This window comes from Jatropha curcas, chromosome 3 (assembly GCF_041381405.1).
Source record: "Jatropha curcas cultivar XTBG-Jc1 chromosome 3, XTBG_Jcur_1.0, whole genome shotgun sequence".
Taxonomy (NCBI): domain Eukaryota; kingdom Viridiplantae; phylum Streptophyta; class Magnoliopsida; order Malpighiales; family Euphorbiaceae; genus Jatropha; species Jatropha curcas.
Genome location: NC_143153.1, coordinates 31812969 through 31825966, shown reverse-complemented (window position 1 = coordinate 31825966; position 12998 = coordinate 31812969). Strand labels below are relative to the sequence as shown.

The window sequence follows — 12998 nt, the reverse complement described above, 5'->3', positions numbered from 1 at the left end:
TATACATATTTACATTTATTTCATACACATGGCAAGTCTCCATCATCACTAGTAAAATCCACCATTTTATTCCCACATCTTGAGGAATATTTATTATCTCTTAAAGAAAAAAAAATGAAAAATGAAAATGTATTATTGACAGAAACAGAAATTAATATGTAACTATTCACATGCACTATTCATCATAAAATGGTTGCATGAACATGATTAGTTATTATAATAATATTATAATTAAATAATTGCCAGGAAGGAACTCATGACTTGAGATATATATATATATATAAAAGGAGGCAAAACATGTTACATTGTATTAATAATAATATTATGGCGTAATAATTATAAAGTAATGTAAACATCTCTTTCTTTACAAACTAATGATGATTAATCGTGCTTCCAATGCACTTTGGATTAATTAAAACAACATAAATTCTAGTCTGATAGTGATTGGGAGGTGCCAAGAAGCTGTGTGGAACCTATAGAAAATAATAAGGACACACTACCCTACATGTGGGTATAGTTTGGGGACAAAGCAAAGAAAGCTTGCAAATTATTCACATGGCCTGACATGATCTCCCCTTCCCCAACTCCCCCCCACTCCCTTTCTCTCCTCCTTCCTTCTTTTTTTTTAACAGCTCACCCCTAAGTATCCCACTACTGCTATCCTCTCATCCCTAATCTTAGAATATGTTGGGTAAAATTAGTTGTTTTGATAGTTATTAGCTGTTTGAGCAGTGTTTAGTTATTAGTTATTCGATTAGTTTTTCAAGAAACGCTAAAAGTTAAATGTTACGATAGTTAACTTTTTATAAAATACTACTTATTGAACACTGTAAATAATAATATTTACTTAAAAAGTTATCGTTGAACACAATTTTATACTACTAATTTACATTTAATAATAATAATAAAATGATTAATTTAGATTTTTTTAGGTTTTAGGTTTACGTTCAGACCAAAAATGGTTTTAGGTAATAAAACTTTGGAGTTATTGATCCAACTATATGTTTAATCTTCATAACTGTTAATTTAATTGTTTCAACAATATTTCAAACTATTTTTCGAGCGTAAAACAATATGAAAACAAACCCTAAATCTTGTCTACCAATATTTATGGAGAAGGAAGTGTAGCAATAGCCTAGATGGTGATCGAACGGTGTGGAACAAATTGACTTAAAGGGTGGATGGGTTTTACTAGAGTGGACTGAAAGATCAACGGACAGGAAATAAGGGTATAGGAAAAGGGCAAGGGTAGGTAGATACATGGGAATGTTCCTTTGAGAAGATATTATTGTTATTATTTAAAATAATGAGACTATTATTATAACATAGCCACTAAAGGGGCGGTCACAAGGGCACGTGGTCACTGATTCCGCTAGTTATTAAAACTACTGGCGACTTTCCAGTAATACCGTTGAGACCCAACCTCCTAACAGCTGTACATAGCTGTCCAATCGCTCCCCATGTGACCCCACTGCCATTTTCTGAGAAAGAAGATTAGGATTCAAGATTTAATATGGGAGATGATAATATATTCAATGACATGACAAAATAAGCTCTCTTAATGATGATGATTTTGTTCTCCTCCTCTTCTTCTTCTTCTTTGTGTCTTTCTTGATTCTTTGCCTTTCACATTCCTTTTCTAGTGTTCTTTAACAAATACATAACAAGAAGTTATATAAAGAAAGTTCTGATCTCTTTAATTATCTTCTTGTGGAAAGTCTTTCTTGATTAATTCTTTGGGTCTTTGCTATTCACATTACATTTCTTTCGTCTTTTCTTGATTAATTAGTTACACAAGAAGAACAAATTAAGCTTCTTCTTGTTTCTTTCTTTGATTCTTTGCCATTGGCATTCTTGTTCTTGTGTTCTTCTTGGATTTGTATATACAAAATCAAGAATTTTCTTCCTTGATTTGTATATACAACAAAGTTGTTTTTCAATTCTTGGGTTTCTTTCTTTCTTTGTATTTCATTCGGTTTGGCGTTTCTTGAATTAATATTGGAATTTGGTTTCTTTAATTCTTTACTTTCTTGATTTTTTTTTTTTTTGTTGTGTCATTTAGAGGGTATTTATATATTATTATATATACACTGCTAAATGGCACAATTACCTCCAAAAATCCCTAACATGCAACCAACTGCTTGGCCTGACTTCTCCCACCAAAAGTTACCTTCAACAGTCAGCGCCATTATGCCACCTTCTAACAACAATGCTGCCACCGCCGCCGCCGCCACCCAAAACCCTTCGTGGGTAGACGAATTCCTAGACTTCTCGTCGGCAAGACGTGGGACCCATAGGAGGTCAGTGAGTGACTCCATTGCCTTCCTAGAGGCGCCATTGCTGGAAGAATGTCGTGGCACCGGAGGTCCGCCACATCATGGGTCCGAACATAACAGCAGTACTGATTTTGATAAATTTGACGACGAGCAATTCCTGTCTATGTTCACCGATGATATCACCAAGGCTGTGGCAGCCCCGTCGTGCTCCAACCCTTCGACACCGTCTGATCATAATAGCATTAATGATGAGAAAGAAACAACGCCGTCTGATCAGAAACTTCAGAAGATAAGAAATGAAACCGATGAGGTTCAAAGTCAATGCCAAACGGAGACACAAACTCCACCAAATGCGACCAATACCAATTCTTCTGACAGGATAGTTGATCCCAAAAGGGTAAAAAGGTAATTATATGCATACACATTTTTGCACCAAATCATATTCCAATGCCCAACTCTTAAAACACCAATCCCAACCCTAATCTCGATATAAATTATATCTGGAGCTTGAATTTGAGAACTCCGGATAAATAACGATTGTCATTCCATCTCACCCATTGATCGTTCTTATAATAACACGTCCTGTTTCATATATTAGAGTTAATTAATTCATAATTTTGTTGATTAGTTTGCTAATTACACATTTGGTTATGATTTTGTTTGCATTAGAATATTGGCAAATAGGCAATCAGCACAAAGGTCACGGGTGAGGAAGCTGCAATACATATCTGAGCTTGAACGAAGTGTAACTTCATTGCAAGTAAGTAACTAATTACATTAATTAATTATTAATTAGACTATAATTATCCTATTATTTCATGGATTAATTAAACTTTCAAGTTATTGAAATTCAACTAATTATTTTTTCTTTTCACATTTCTTTAATGAAGGCTGAAGTTTCAGTTCTGTCACCAAGAGTTGCCTTTCTAGATCATCAACGTTTGCTTCTAAATGTGGATAATAGTGCTCTTAAGCAAAGAATTGCTGCCCTAGCCCAAGACAAAATTTTCAAAGATGGTAAGTGTTTAATTATAATAATAATAATAATAATAATTTAATTATTATTACTATATACTTAATTAGAAGCATGTGATGTTAATAATTCATAATTAATTATTGCTTACTCCGAGAAAATAGCTAATAGATTAAGATCGTAGTGTACCAATTGCATTAATAATTTTAATATTTTTTATGTTATAGTACTTTGCACTTGAAGTATGCAAAATTATGGTACAAGTAATTCCTGATTAGGTCATCTATATATGCTGCTATGCCAATATATATATATATATATATATATATATATATATATATATATATATATTTTCTTCAATGATTATTTTGGAAATATTATGACTATAAAATTTTTTTTGAATTGCATCTATTGGATACAAAATTATATAATAAAGTACCATAATTTAATGATTACATTATTGCAACCATCTTTTTTTTTTTTTTTTTTTTTTTTTGAGTTTTATTTTATAATTAAGGTTACCACCAAAGAATTACATAAATAAAACCCATAATTAGTTTCATTTAAGTGGTGAAAATGGTCCCGTGATGGGATCAATTATGATAAAACTCTAATAATAATAATAATTAAATTGCAAATCTTGGTAGCTGCATGTGCAAAAAATGGGTGTTAATAATTAATTAATTACTAACAATGGATTATTGAAACAAATTAAATGCAGCTCATCAAGAAGCATTGAAGAGGGAAATAGAGAGATTGAGGCAAGTGTACCATCAACAAAACCTAAAGAAAATGGAAACTGCATCTCCAGCAACTGACCCTACTGAGAAAGAACAGCAACTTCTGCAAGTTTAATTAATTAATTAAACTCTTTAATTTCCAGTGAGTCTTTAATTAATTCAAGCATGGTATTAAAAAAAAAGAAAAGAAAACTGACAGATAAAATCTCTTTATCAAAAATTTTGAGCATCAAAATTAAAAAATTAATTATTCTTGAATTATTAGAAAAAAAAAAAAAAAAAAAAAAGGAAAAAGATTCACTGGAAAGAAAGAAGTCGTGTTCATGTGGAAGAAGAGAGAGTATTTGGTGCTCTCTGTCTTTGCTGCTAAACTGTGCATTCACGTGATGTGTTCACATCTGATTGGGGACCACTCAACCTTACATGATTGGATTGCAGGAAAATACATGTGCAGCTGTGATTAAAAATCCAAGAAAAGAAAAGGAAAGAAAATTGTATTACTATTGCTTTGCTTTTAACTGATTAGAGTAGATAGGAGATGGGGGGTTTTTGATGCTGGTTCTTAATTGTATTTTATTTTTTATTTTTTATTTATTTAATTTTTAGTCTGATTTTTATTCTTTTGATAAGGATAAAAAAAAAAAAAAAGTAAAAAAGCATAGTAGTTTGTGTTGGGATGTATGAAAGGAAAGGATCAAAGGAGAAGTGGTTTGTTCAGTCATTCAGTTGGGAAGTGTTTGATGTCAGATTGTTTGTGCCTTTTTCAGTTCTCTGTTGTAATAATTCTTTTTTTTTTTTCTTATTTGTTAAATTATTACCCAAAAAAGAAGTGTAAATATTCATTTCTAGTTGTAAATAGTGAAATTTGTTAGATTTTGGTTGGTTTTTTGACGCATTGATGAGTATTTTTATTTTTTCATTCTAAGTAACCAACTATTAATGCATGCTAGATTTTCCCTGAAATGGTAATGGGGAGGGGCATATCTGGAAAATAAGAATATTAGGAAACAATTTAGGATTAATCCTTCGAGAAAATGACTTTTCCAAAAGCTTCACTTTCCATTAACTTCTTTTTCAAGTCTGCTTCACCCAGCCAAATCCAGCTGTGATCTCTACATTTTCATATTAAAGATTAAGTGCTGCTTTAAGCTAATTAATCACCTTGAAGTTAATTAATCTAATAAGTTTCAGCTCATTTAACTATGATAATAATGGAAGCTTGAACGGGGATAGCTTTGTGGCAAAGAGCACTTGTGAGATTGACTTAGATCATGTATTTGATCTTTTATAATGCAAACTCTCCTAAGCCAGTCCGGCGAAGATTAGTCGAGTGTTTACAGTGAATTGTAAAAATGGACACAGGCATGGACACCTCGTGAAACTATCCAAAAAAAAAAATAATAATAATAAAAGTAGGCTTGAATTGTTCGACTCTGGATTGAAGAAGCAATATGGATTCAGAATGCTTAGTCCCCGACTGGTATATGATTATCAGACTCGAGCAAAGCATTTGTAGGAGAGGTCAAAGAACTAAAAGTTCCTTCAGCTTTCCACTTTCTGCTACTTCCTGAACTGCTTCAGAAATGTCAGGGGGGATTCTTTGGGTAGAACTGTAATCCTTTTAAGTATAGGTAGAAGAACTTGAAGCCAATTAATTAGACTTGATGCGTTAGCACTAACATGACAGAATCAAAGCCAAGAAGGAACCTGAAATCATTATTTAACTGTTGATGGATACCTACAGATTCAAAGCTGCGACTTTGTTTGCCGGTGCTGAAGTAGTGAATCCTCTGCAATTTACCAGGAAATTCTGCAGGTATCCAGCCACCAGCAAGAGCATGGCCAGGAATTTGAGGTATGAAGTGTTTCAGGAAGCTTTAACATTAAAGAAATATTTTGTCAGCCCCTTTTGCCTAGCATTACGCACAAAACCATGACAGAGGAAAAAAAAAATGCCACGCAACCAAGCCTCTTGGGAAGGGGAGATGCTCCATAATGTGCACAAAAAGGGAACAGATAGACAGCAGAGAATTTCCTGTTCCATAAACCATATATGGAGTAGAATTCAAGATTTTAAATGCAAAAATCAAGAGCTTTTAGAAGCAGGTGGGGAGCAAATCAGAAAAAACCAAGATAAAGATACAAAAATGAGCAGCTTGAAATGTAACTGGTAAAAAGATTTTCTGTCCGACGTACTTTGTCTTTCTACCTGATGTTTTTGCTCATCTATCCGACTCATGTTATACACATTACATTAGAATGCAACTTGATCCTCAGAGATTTTATAAAGTTTCGCTATTTCCAACCTAAAAAGACAGCATTCCCAGAAAGCACTCTCATTTCAGATAAAGAGATTTAACTAAACAAGCAAAAGGCCAGAATTATAAATTAAATCATCAAAGGGACAAAATGATGGCGAAGTAAATTAGAAATGGACTCAAAGTCATTCACTAGAAAATAAAATTCACATCTTAACCATCAAGCAGAAACACAATACTTGAGGTATCACCCTAAACTAATGCTAAATATAAGAAATTGGAAGTAAGAAAATGGTCAGCAACAAACGTAAACTAGAGCTTCTAATTCTCAAAATACAAAGAGAAAGTTGCGCCATTCAACTTACATATAAGAGCTGTCATTTACCTACGTTTCCACAAACTCTAAACATACTTCAGAGTAATTTATTCTTCAGCTTGAACAGATTCTGGAATATCTGAGACCTTCCGTCTTGCAAACCTTTCCTTCAAGACATTGACTTCTTTTTCAACCACTAGCAACTTGTTACTCAGTAGATCAACCCCAACTCGACATTCTTCAAATTTAGTATTCCATCCTGTTTCAAATTCCTTAACCTTCTTTTCAATCAACAAACGGTTTTGCCTTTCCTCTTCCTCTTGTTTCAACCGCTGCTTCTCCAGTTCCATGGTGCTCAAAACAAGACCTCCAGAACCAGTATCCTTGTAAATGGGTTCTTCAGGCAGAGGGCACTTGGCACGATACTCAGCAAATGCCTTATGGGTCTGTTTCAAAGCCTTTCTATACCCTTCTAAAAGATTTCCCATCATGAATAGTTCACGTTCAAGCCTATAAATCTCCAGTTGTCTTTTCTGTTGCTCGTCTATCTTAGCCTTGTGCAAGTGTTGAATCACGTTATTCTGCTGCTGCAAGTCACTCATCAACATCTGTTGATTCATATTCATTTCTTGATAAGCCTGCTCCTTTGCCTCATACACCATTCTAGCTTTTCCCATAAAGTGTTGCATTTGCTCCATACACAAATCAAAATCTGATGATGACTTCACATCCCAATGTCCATCGCTCCTCATTCTCTTATTACCACCATTAAGTGCATGATGGGGCATATCATCCTCAAGATGCTCAATTTCCCTCTTGTTTCCATTACCATTACTGAAAAGTGATGATGAAGTACCAGGAATTCTCTGTGTATCAACCCTAGAAGCAAGAAAATCGCCTGAAGACACATTATCAGGAATTTGTACCCCTGAACTATAAGGAATTTGTGCTGCTTCCATGACTGCAATAAGATTCTCAGAGATTACACCCTCCAAAGTATCCCCTTTTGGAGAAATGCTAAAACCCACTTCCTCCTCTTCTTCTACGTCCTCCCCATCTTTCACCTCTTCTTCTCTCTCCTCTTCTTCCTGTTTTCTCTCCTCACATTCCAAAACCCCAACTTCTCCAAGATTACACCTACCGAGAAAATGACCATCCATGCTTTTCTTCAGAAACTGCCCCTGTTCTTCATCTTCCTTATTATCATCAAAATAAATACCATCTTCATTTCCCACCGGCTCCTTTCCCTCTGTCTCGCCATCCTCTTTCATTGCATTATCCAATCCACCAAGACTCAATTCAATATTATGCTCCTCCATTTCTGATCCTCCTTGTAGTTCCTCACCCATTTTCACATCTTCATCCTCATTGTCCTTAACATCAATCTCCATTTTAACAGGCTCTTCCACAAACCATTCCTTCTTCTGTGCTTTCATCAATTGCTGCAAATGAGAAGCATAATAACAATTCCCTAAATTGGGCGCCATTGCCAACTCCTTCTCTACCATAAGCCATACCAACTTAGCCCAATCCACCTTCTCAAAATGCCCTTCTTTGATCAAATTAGTCACATTCAATATATCGTCAGTCATCATCCAAGTATCTTCATGCAGCAACAACCAAGTTGAAACGAATTCCTGAATGAATCCTCTGGATTCTTCACTTTCCTCCACCTCTATCACATTATCTGCCTTATCCATCTTAACAGGAAGATTCAGTGCCCGTGCTAAATCAGCGCGACTGACCTTGATTGAAGACCCATTGACTTCACTACGGCGTTTGTTTGGGTTAAAATTGACAATCAATTGCGCTAAGAGATCGGCGCGGAGATTGACATCGAATTGCACGTGGACAAACTCCCATAAGCCAACCCGTTTCAGAAGAGCTTCATGAGAGGAGAAATCGAGGGGTTTGACAGGCACAAAAGGAATTGGATTTAGTGTCTCAACAAGAATTTCGAGCCTTTTTTGAGCCTTCTTTTCCTGGGCAGCATTTCGCTTCTTACGCTTTGGGCCGCCGCCACGGCGAGAGATGGTGAACGTGGTAGTGACAGAGGCGGAGGGCACGCGGGGATCGGAAATTGTTGGAGAAACGGGTGTGATATCTTCTGGGTCGTCTTGGTTTGGATCATCATCTTGTGGGTCTTGCGGGTTATGGACTTCTGTGTCGGGGATTTCTAGGGTTAGGGTTTTTGATGATTGGGGATTATCGGATAGCGGTCGATTTTGTTCTTGTTGTTGTTGTTGCTGCTGTTGTTCTTGATCGTTAGTGATAAAGTTGGGGTCTTTTGAAGAAGAGGCCGGAGATTGATTTTGAGAAGTTGTAGGAGAGCTCATTTTCACTTCAATCTTGGCGGAGGCAATGACGGTGGAGGCGGAGGTTTTGGTGGTGGTGATATTTTCAACTCTCTAGGTATTGAATAACCATTGGCTAGTCGCTGCAACACCAAATGTAAAGTTTGACTTTTCACTGACCCGCATTTATAAGTCTATAGAGCCAATTATGTTCTTCCAACATTACAACTTACAACATTATAAGTACAGTATGTGCTTTTTATTTTTATTTTTGAGAAACATGAATTTGTAATTAAATTTTGAATAGGATGATTGAATTTTTTCAAATTTATATTAAAAAAATATTTTAACTTTAATTTCCATAAATTATTTCTTATTTTTTTTATTCTTATAATATTCCTGTGGCCAATGATTGTTTTATATGCATAAAATTAAGAATTTTTATTAAACATCCCTCTAGCCAATAAAATAATTATTAAACAAATTTTATTGCATCTAGGAATGGTTATTTTTATTAACTAAAGATAAAAATCAGAAAGTGAGTCTTTTGCTGATAAAACGTGAGTTGCTAGGAGACCAAACTGCAGTAGAGTTGGATTCAAGGTTGAATTGCTGTTTTGATGAAGTCTTTCTGCTACCTATTTTCATTTGATTTGACAATTAAAAGAATAGTTTAAGAATGATTAGTAAAAGATTTTTTTTTTTTTTTTTGAAAGAGTGATTAGTAAAAGATATTAAAATTAGAAACTTTACAAGTTTTTGAACACACCAACCTCACTTGGGCACAAGACACCTCACAAATAACATAAAAATCCATAACTGCTCTATACTATATATATATATATATATATATATATATATATATAACTCTAATTGTACCTGTCATAAAAACAAATCAAACAACAGTTCTTCATAAACTATGCTGGAAAGTTAACATATTCTTTTATTTTAATTTCAAGTTGTTTTTCAATTTTGATATATTAGTAATTTGTGTGGTTGACTTAATACCCTACCTAAAACAATTTCCTTCTCCAACATTAATTTTACTTGTCAAACTTTGTTATATAGTACAAAATCAATCCAAGAACATGCCTGATTAAAAGCTCTTAACATAATAAAGAAAAAAGTCTAACCATGGCCAAGAAACTTTCTTTCTTGTCTCTAGTCATCTTCTTTGTGATGCTAGCCAGCCATGGCCAGAGCAGACACCTAATAGACTATCCAAGCTCTTCCATGGTCTCTGACGGGGTTAATAGCAGTTTTAACCATCAGCAGCAGGCATTTATTCGTCTGTACAATTTTTTATCAGATAGTAGTTGTGATGAAACATATGGATTCTTGCCATGCACTACAACAATCCTAGGGAACATTTTTCTTATTCTTGTTTATGGTTGTTTAATGTTCCTGTCTGCCAAGTTGTTATCTGATGGAAGTGAGATTCTTCTGCAAATTCTTGGTCCTGGCATCATTGGTGGTCTTTTGTTACCTGTGTTGAGTTGCCTTCCTGATGCAGCAATCATCCTTGGTAACCCTAACTTTTTTCTCTTATGTTGACTTAGTCTTTGTTAATTCACAACCAAGCTAGTTCTTGAACAATTCCTTTTAAGGTTTTGCTTCTTAATAATAAGTGTTATATATATATATATATATATATATATCTGTTATAATGCTATATTGGTGTCTTTCTGCTGCTAAACTTGTATCGTGTCTGTAGCATCTGGGCTATCAGGGAGCAAAGAAACAGCTCAAAGTCAGGTCTCAGTAGGGATGGGTTTAATGGCTGGATCAACTGTTCTGCTTCTGACATTACTATGGGGCTCTTGCCTTATAGTTGGCAAATGTGACATTGAGAGTTCTGTAGCTGTAGACTCAAAAGATACAAAAATATTTAGCCTAACTGGTATCTCCTTGTTTTCTATGTGCATTTTCAATTCTAGTTTGATTTTAATCAATCCCATTTACAATATCGACCAATATTTTGTTCCCGCAGTAGGCCAAGAGAAGGTAGTTAATTGCAAATACCTTGGAAAACGCAGTTTCTTGCTTTTAATTGCAGCAGAAAGGTACACTTAGTCTATATTTTTTATATTTTGCAGGATCTGGAGTGACTACTGATATCGGGACTAGCTATGCTGCGAGGATTATGGTTATATCTGTTATCCCATTCATAATAGCCCAGCTGCCCCAAATTCTGCACAAAACTTCTCAAAGCCACTTAGCAGTTCTGGTTTCCCTCATTGTTTCTCCTGCTTTATTATTTTGTTACAGCCTATATCAGGTACAATATACAAATAATAACTATAATTAAAGACATCTCCTGGCTTTATTAGTTCAGTAACCATATCTTGCTGTCTTTGCTTGGCTATTTGCACCTTAATGATTTGAAATACTTGCTGCTAAATTTTGTTTGTGCAGATTCTTCAGCCATGGATTCAGAGGAGGAGAATTGCATATGCAAAGCATAAGAAAATGATATCAGGAATTCTAAAAGATCTAAAAATTCACGCATTGGGAAGATTATTCACAGCTAATGGTCAACCTAACAAGGATGTTATACAGAAGTTAGTCTGTTACTTAACTTACTAAAGTGTTCTATATATGTACGTGTGTTATATTTAATATCAGTCATTTTGGTACATGACAGGTTATTCAATACAATAGATAACAATTCTGATGGATATCTAACAGCAGCGGAATTGAGGGCACTTATACTAGGAATTAGGTTTGAAGAGTTAGATATCGACATTGATGATGCAGTTGATCAAGTATTGAAAGATTTTGACACATCTGGTGACACTCGTGTTGACATGGATGAGTTTATCCATGGAATCTCAAGATGGCTTGATGAGGCTAATCATTCTGCAAAACATTTCAATAACCATAGAAGAGGAACATCTAAGCTCTTAACTGATTTTGATAAGGTAAAGTTGTATCAGGGCTCTGGCTTGGAAATGTTGTTCGAGTTATTTTTAAGGTGAATTTCACATTTTCTAAGATTGAAGCTAAACAGCAATCTTAAAGTCCTATTTTCGGCAGTATCTAAAATGGGTTTTTCGAAAAAATAGTTTCAATCTCAATGCTAAACAGACTTTTAGACAGTTTGAAGTGTAACAAAAATGTAGATAGTAATATATAAAGCAAAATCTGCAGCAAACAGAGAAGGAACAAGCTCCATCAGGGGATAAAAAAGATGATTCTGCAGAGACTAGTCTTGAAAATCCTAAATGGAATGCTACAAAAGCAGTAATGATGTTGCTTCTAGGAACAGTTATTGCTGCAGTATTTGCAGACCCTCTAGTAGATGCTGTTGACAATTTCTCAACAGCTACAAGCATTCCAACTTTCTTTGTAGCCTTTGTGATCTTGCCTTTTGCTAGCTCCAGCGAGGTTGTCTCAGACCTAATCTTTGCCAGCAGAAAGAATTCAAGATCTGCTTCTTTAGCATATTCTGAGGTCTTCTTTAGCAAATTCCTTTCTTTCTTTTTTTTCTTTTTTTACTTCTGGAAATTTATAAGCAATACAAATATATTTTTTATTTTTTGGATGCAGATTTATGGATCAGTGACAATGAGTAACGTTCTTTCACTGTCAGTTTTCTTAGGACTTGTCTACTTTCGCGGCTTGACATGGAATTTCTCATCTGAAGTTCTGTTAATTCTAATTGTATGTGTTGTGATGGGCCTAATTGCGAGTTTTCGCACTACTTTTCCTGTTTGGATGTCTCTGGTTGCTTATGCACTTTACCCTTTCTCTCTATTACTTGCTTATGTCCTTAATTATGTCCTCGGATGGTCCTAAAAGGCTAAAGAACTTGCCTTTCTTCAAAAAAACATCACTACTTCTACTTGTTAGTCTCCTTTGTTGCTTCATGGATGCTCAAAAGCTGAAGTCAACATTCTGTTTTCTACAAAATGTAATAGCACTGTCCTTTTTAGTTAGATCATTTGTAAGATTTCAACTATATCTCCATAATTGATTTAATTAAATTCAACCAAAACGGTTATCAGTTGGTGAGGGGATTCCAACTTGTTTATGCCCATATCATTTATGCAGTTACCTTCCGGCTATGCATGCGAGTACATCACTATAATACCATTTGGATTGTTGCTGTTCCAACCACTTCTGTTTGAAAATTTATTTT

The 12998-nt window shown here is 34.7% G+C and overlaps 3 protein-coding genes across 3 annotated transcripts; 2 read left to right on the top strand and 1 right to left on the bottom strand.

Moving 5' to 3' along the window:
• Window positions 1-1492: 1492 nt before the first annotated feature.
• Window positions 1493-4860, top strand: LOC105639562 (basic leucine zipper 34). Its single transcript, XM_012223643.4, has 4 exons — window positions 1493-2681; window positions 2946-3036; window positions 3167-3293; window positions 3971-4860. The coding sequence occupies exons 1-4, from the start codon at window positions 2098-2100 to the stop codon at window positions 4102-4104; spliced, it is 936 nt and encodes a 311-aa protein (XP_012079033.1). The 5' UTR covers window positions 1493-2097; the 3' UTR covers window positions 4105-4860.
• Window positions 4861-6391: 1531 nt separating this feature from the next.
• Window positions 6392-9040, bottom strand: LOC105639563 (uncharacterized). Its single transcript, XM_037639347.2, has one exon. The coding sequence runs from the start codon at window positions 8897-8899 to the stop codon at window positions 6671-6673; it is 2229 nt and encodes a 742-aa protein (XP_037495275.1). The 5' UTR covers window positions 8900-9040; the 3' UTR covers window positions 6392-6670.
• Window positions 9041-9953: 913 nt separating this feature from the next.
• On the top strand, window positions 9954-12893 carry LOC105639564 (sodium/calcium exchanger NCL). The gene is made up of 7 exons (XM_012223646.4): window positions 9954-10382; window positions 10572-10757; window positions 10954-11135; window positions 11273-11418; window positions 11502-11778; window positions 12008-12310; window positions 12407-12893. The coding sequence occupies exons 1-7, from the start codon at window positions 9992-9994 to the stop codon at window positions 12653-12655; spliced, it is 1734 nt and encodes a 577-aa protein (XP_012079036.2). The 5' UTR covers window positions 9954-9991; the 3' UTR covers window positions 12656-12893.
• Window positions 12894-12998: the final 105 nt, after the last annotated feature.

Coding starts and splice junctions, on each gene's coding strand:
- LOC105639562 (XM_012223643.4), top strand. CDS start 2,098: ATGGCACAATTACCTCCAAAAATCCCTAACATGCAACCAACTGCTTGG. Junction 2,682..2,945: donor GATCCCAAAAGGGTAAAAAG/GTAATTATATGC, acceptor TGTTTGCATTAG/AATATTGGCAAATAGGCAAT. Junction 3,037..3,166: donor GAAGTGTAACTTCATTGCAA/GTAAGTAACTAA, acceptor TCTTTAATGAAG/GCTGAAGTTTCAGTTCTGTC.
- LOC105639564 (XM_012223646.4), top strand. CDS start 9,992: ATGGCCAAGAAACTTTCTTTCTTGTCTCTAGTCATCTTCTTTGTGATG. Junction 10,383..10,571: donor TGATGCAGCAATCATCCTTG/GTAACCCTAACT, acceptor TCGTGTCTGTAG/CATCTGGGCTATCAGGGAGC. Junction 10,758..10,953: donor AAAAATATTTAGCCTAACTG/GTATCTCCTTGT, acceptor TATATTTTGCAG/GATCTGGAGTGACTACTGAT.
- LOC105639563 (XM_037639347.2), bottom strand. CDS start 8,899: ATGAGCTCTCCTACAACTTCTCAAAATCAATCTCCGGCCTCTTCTTCA.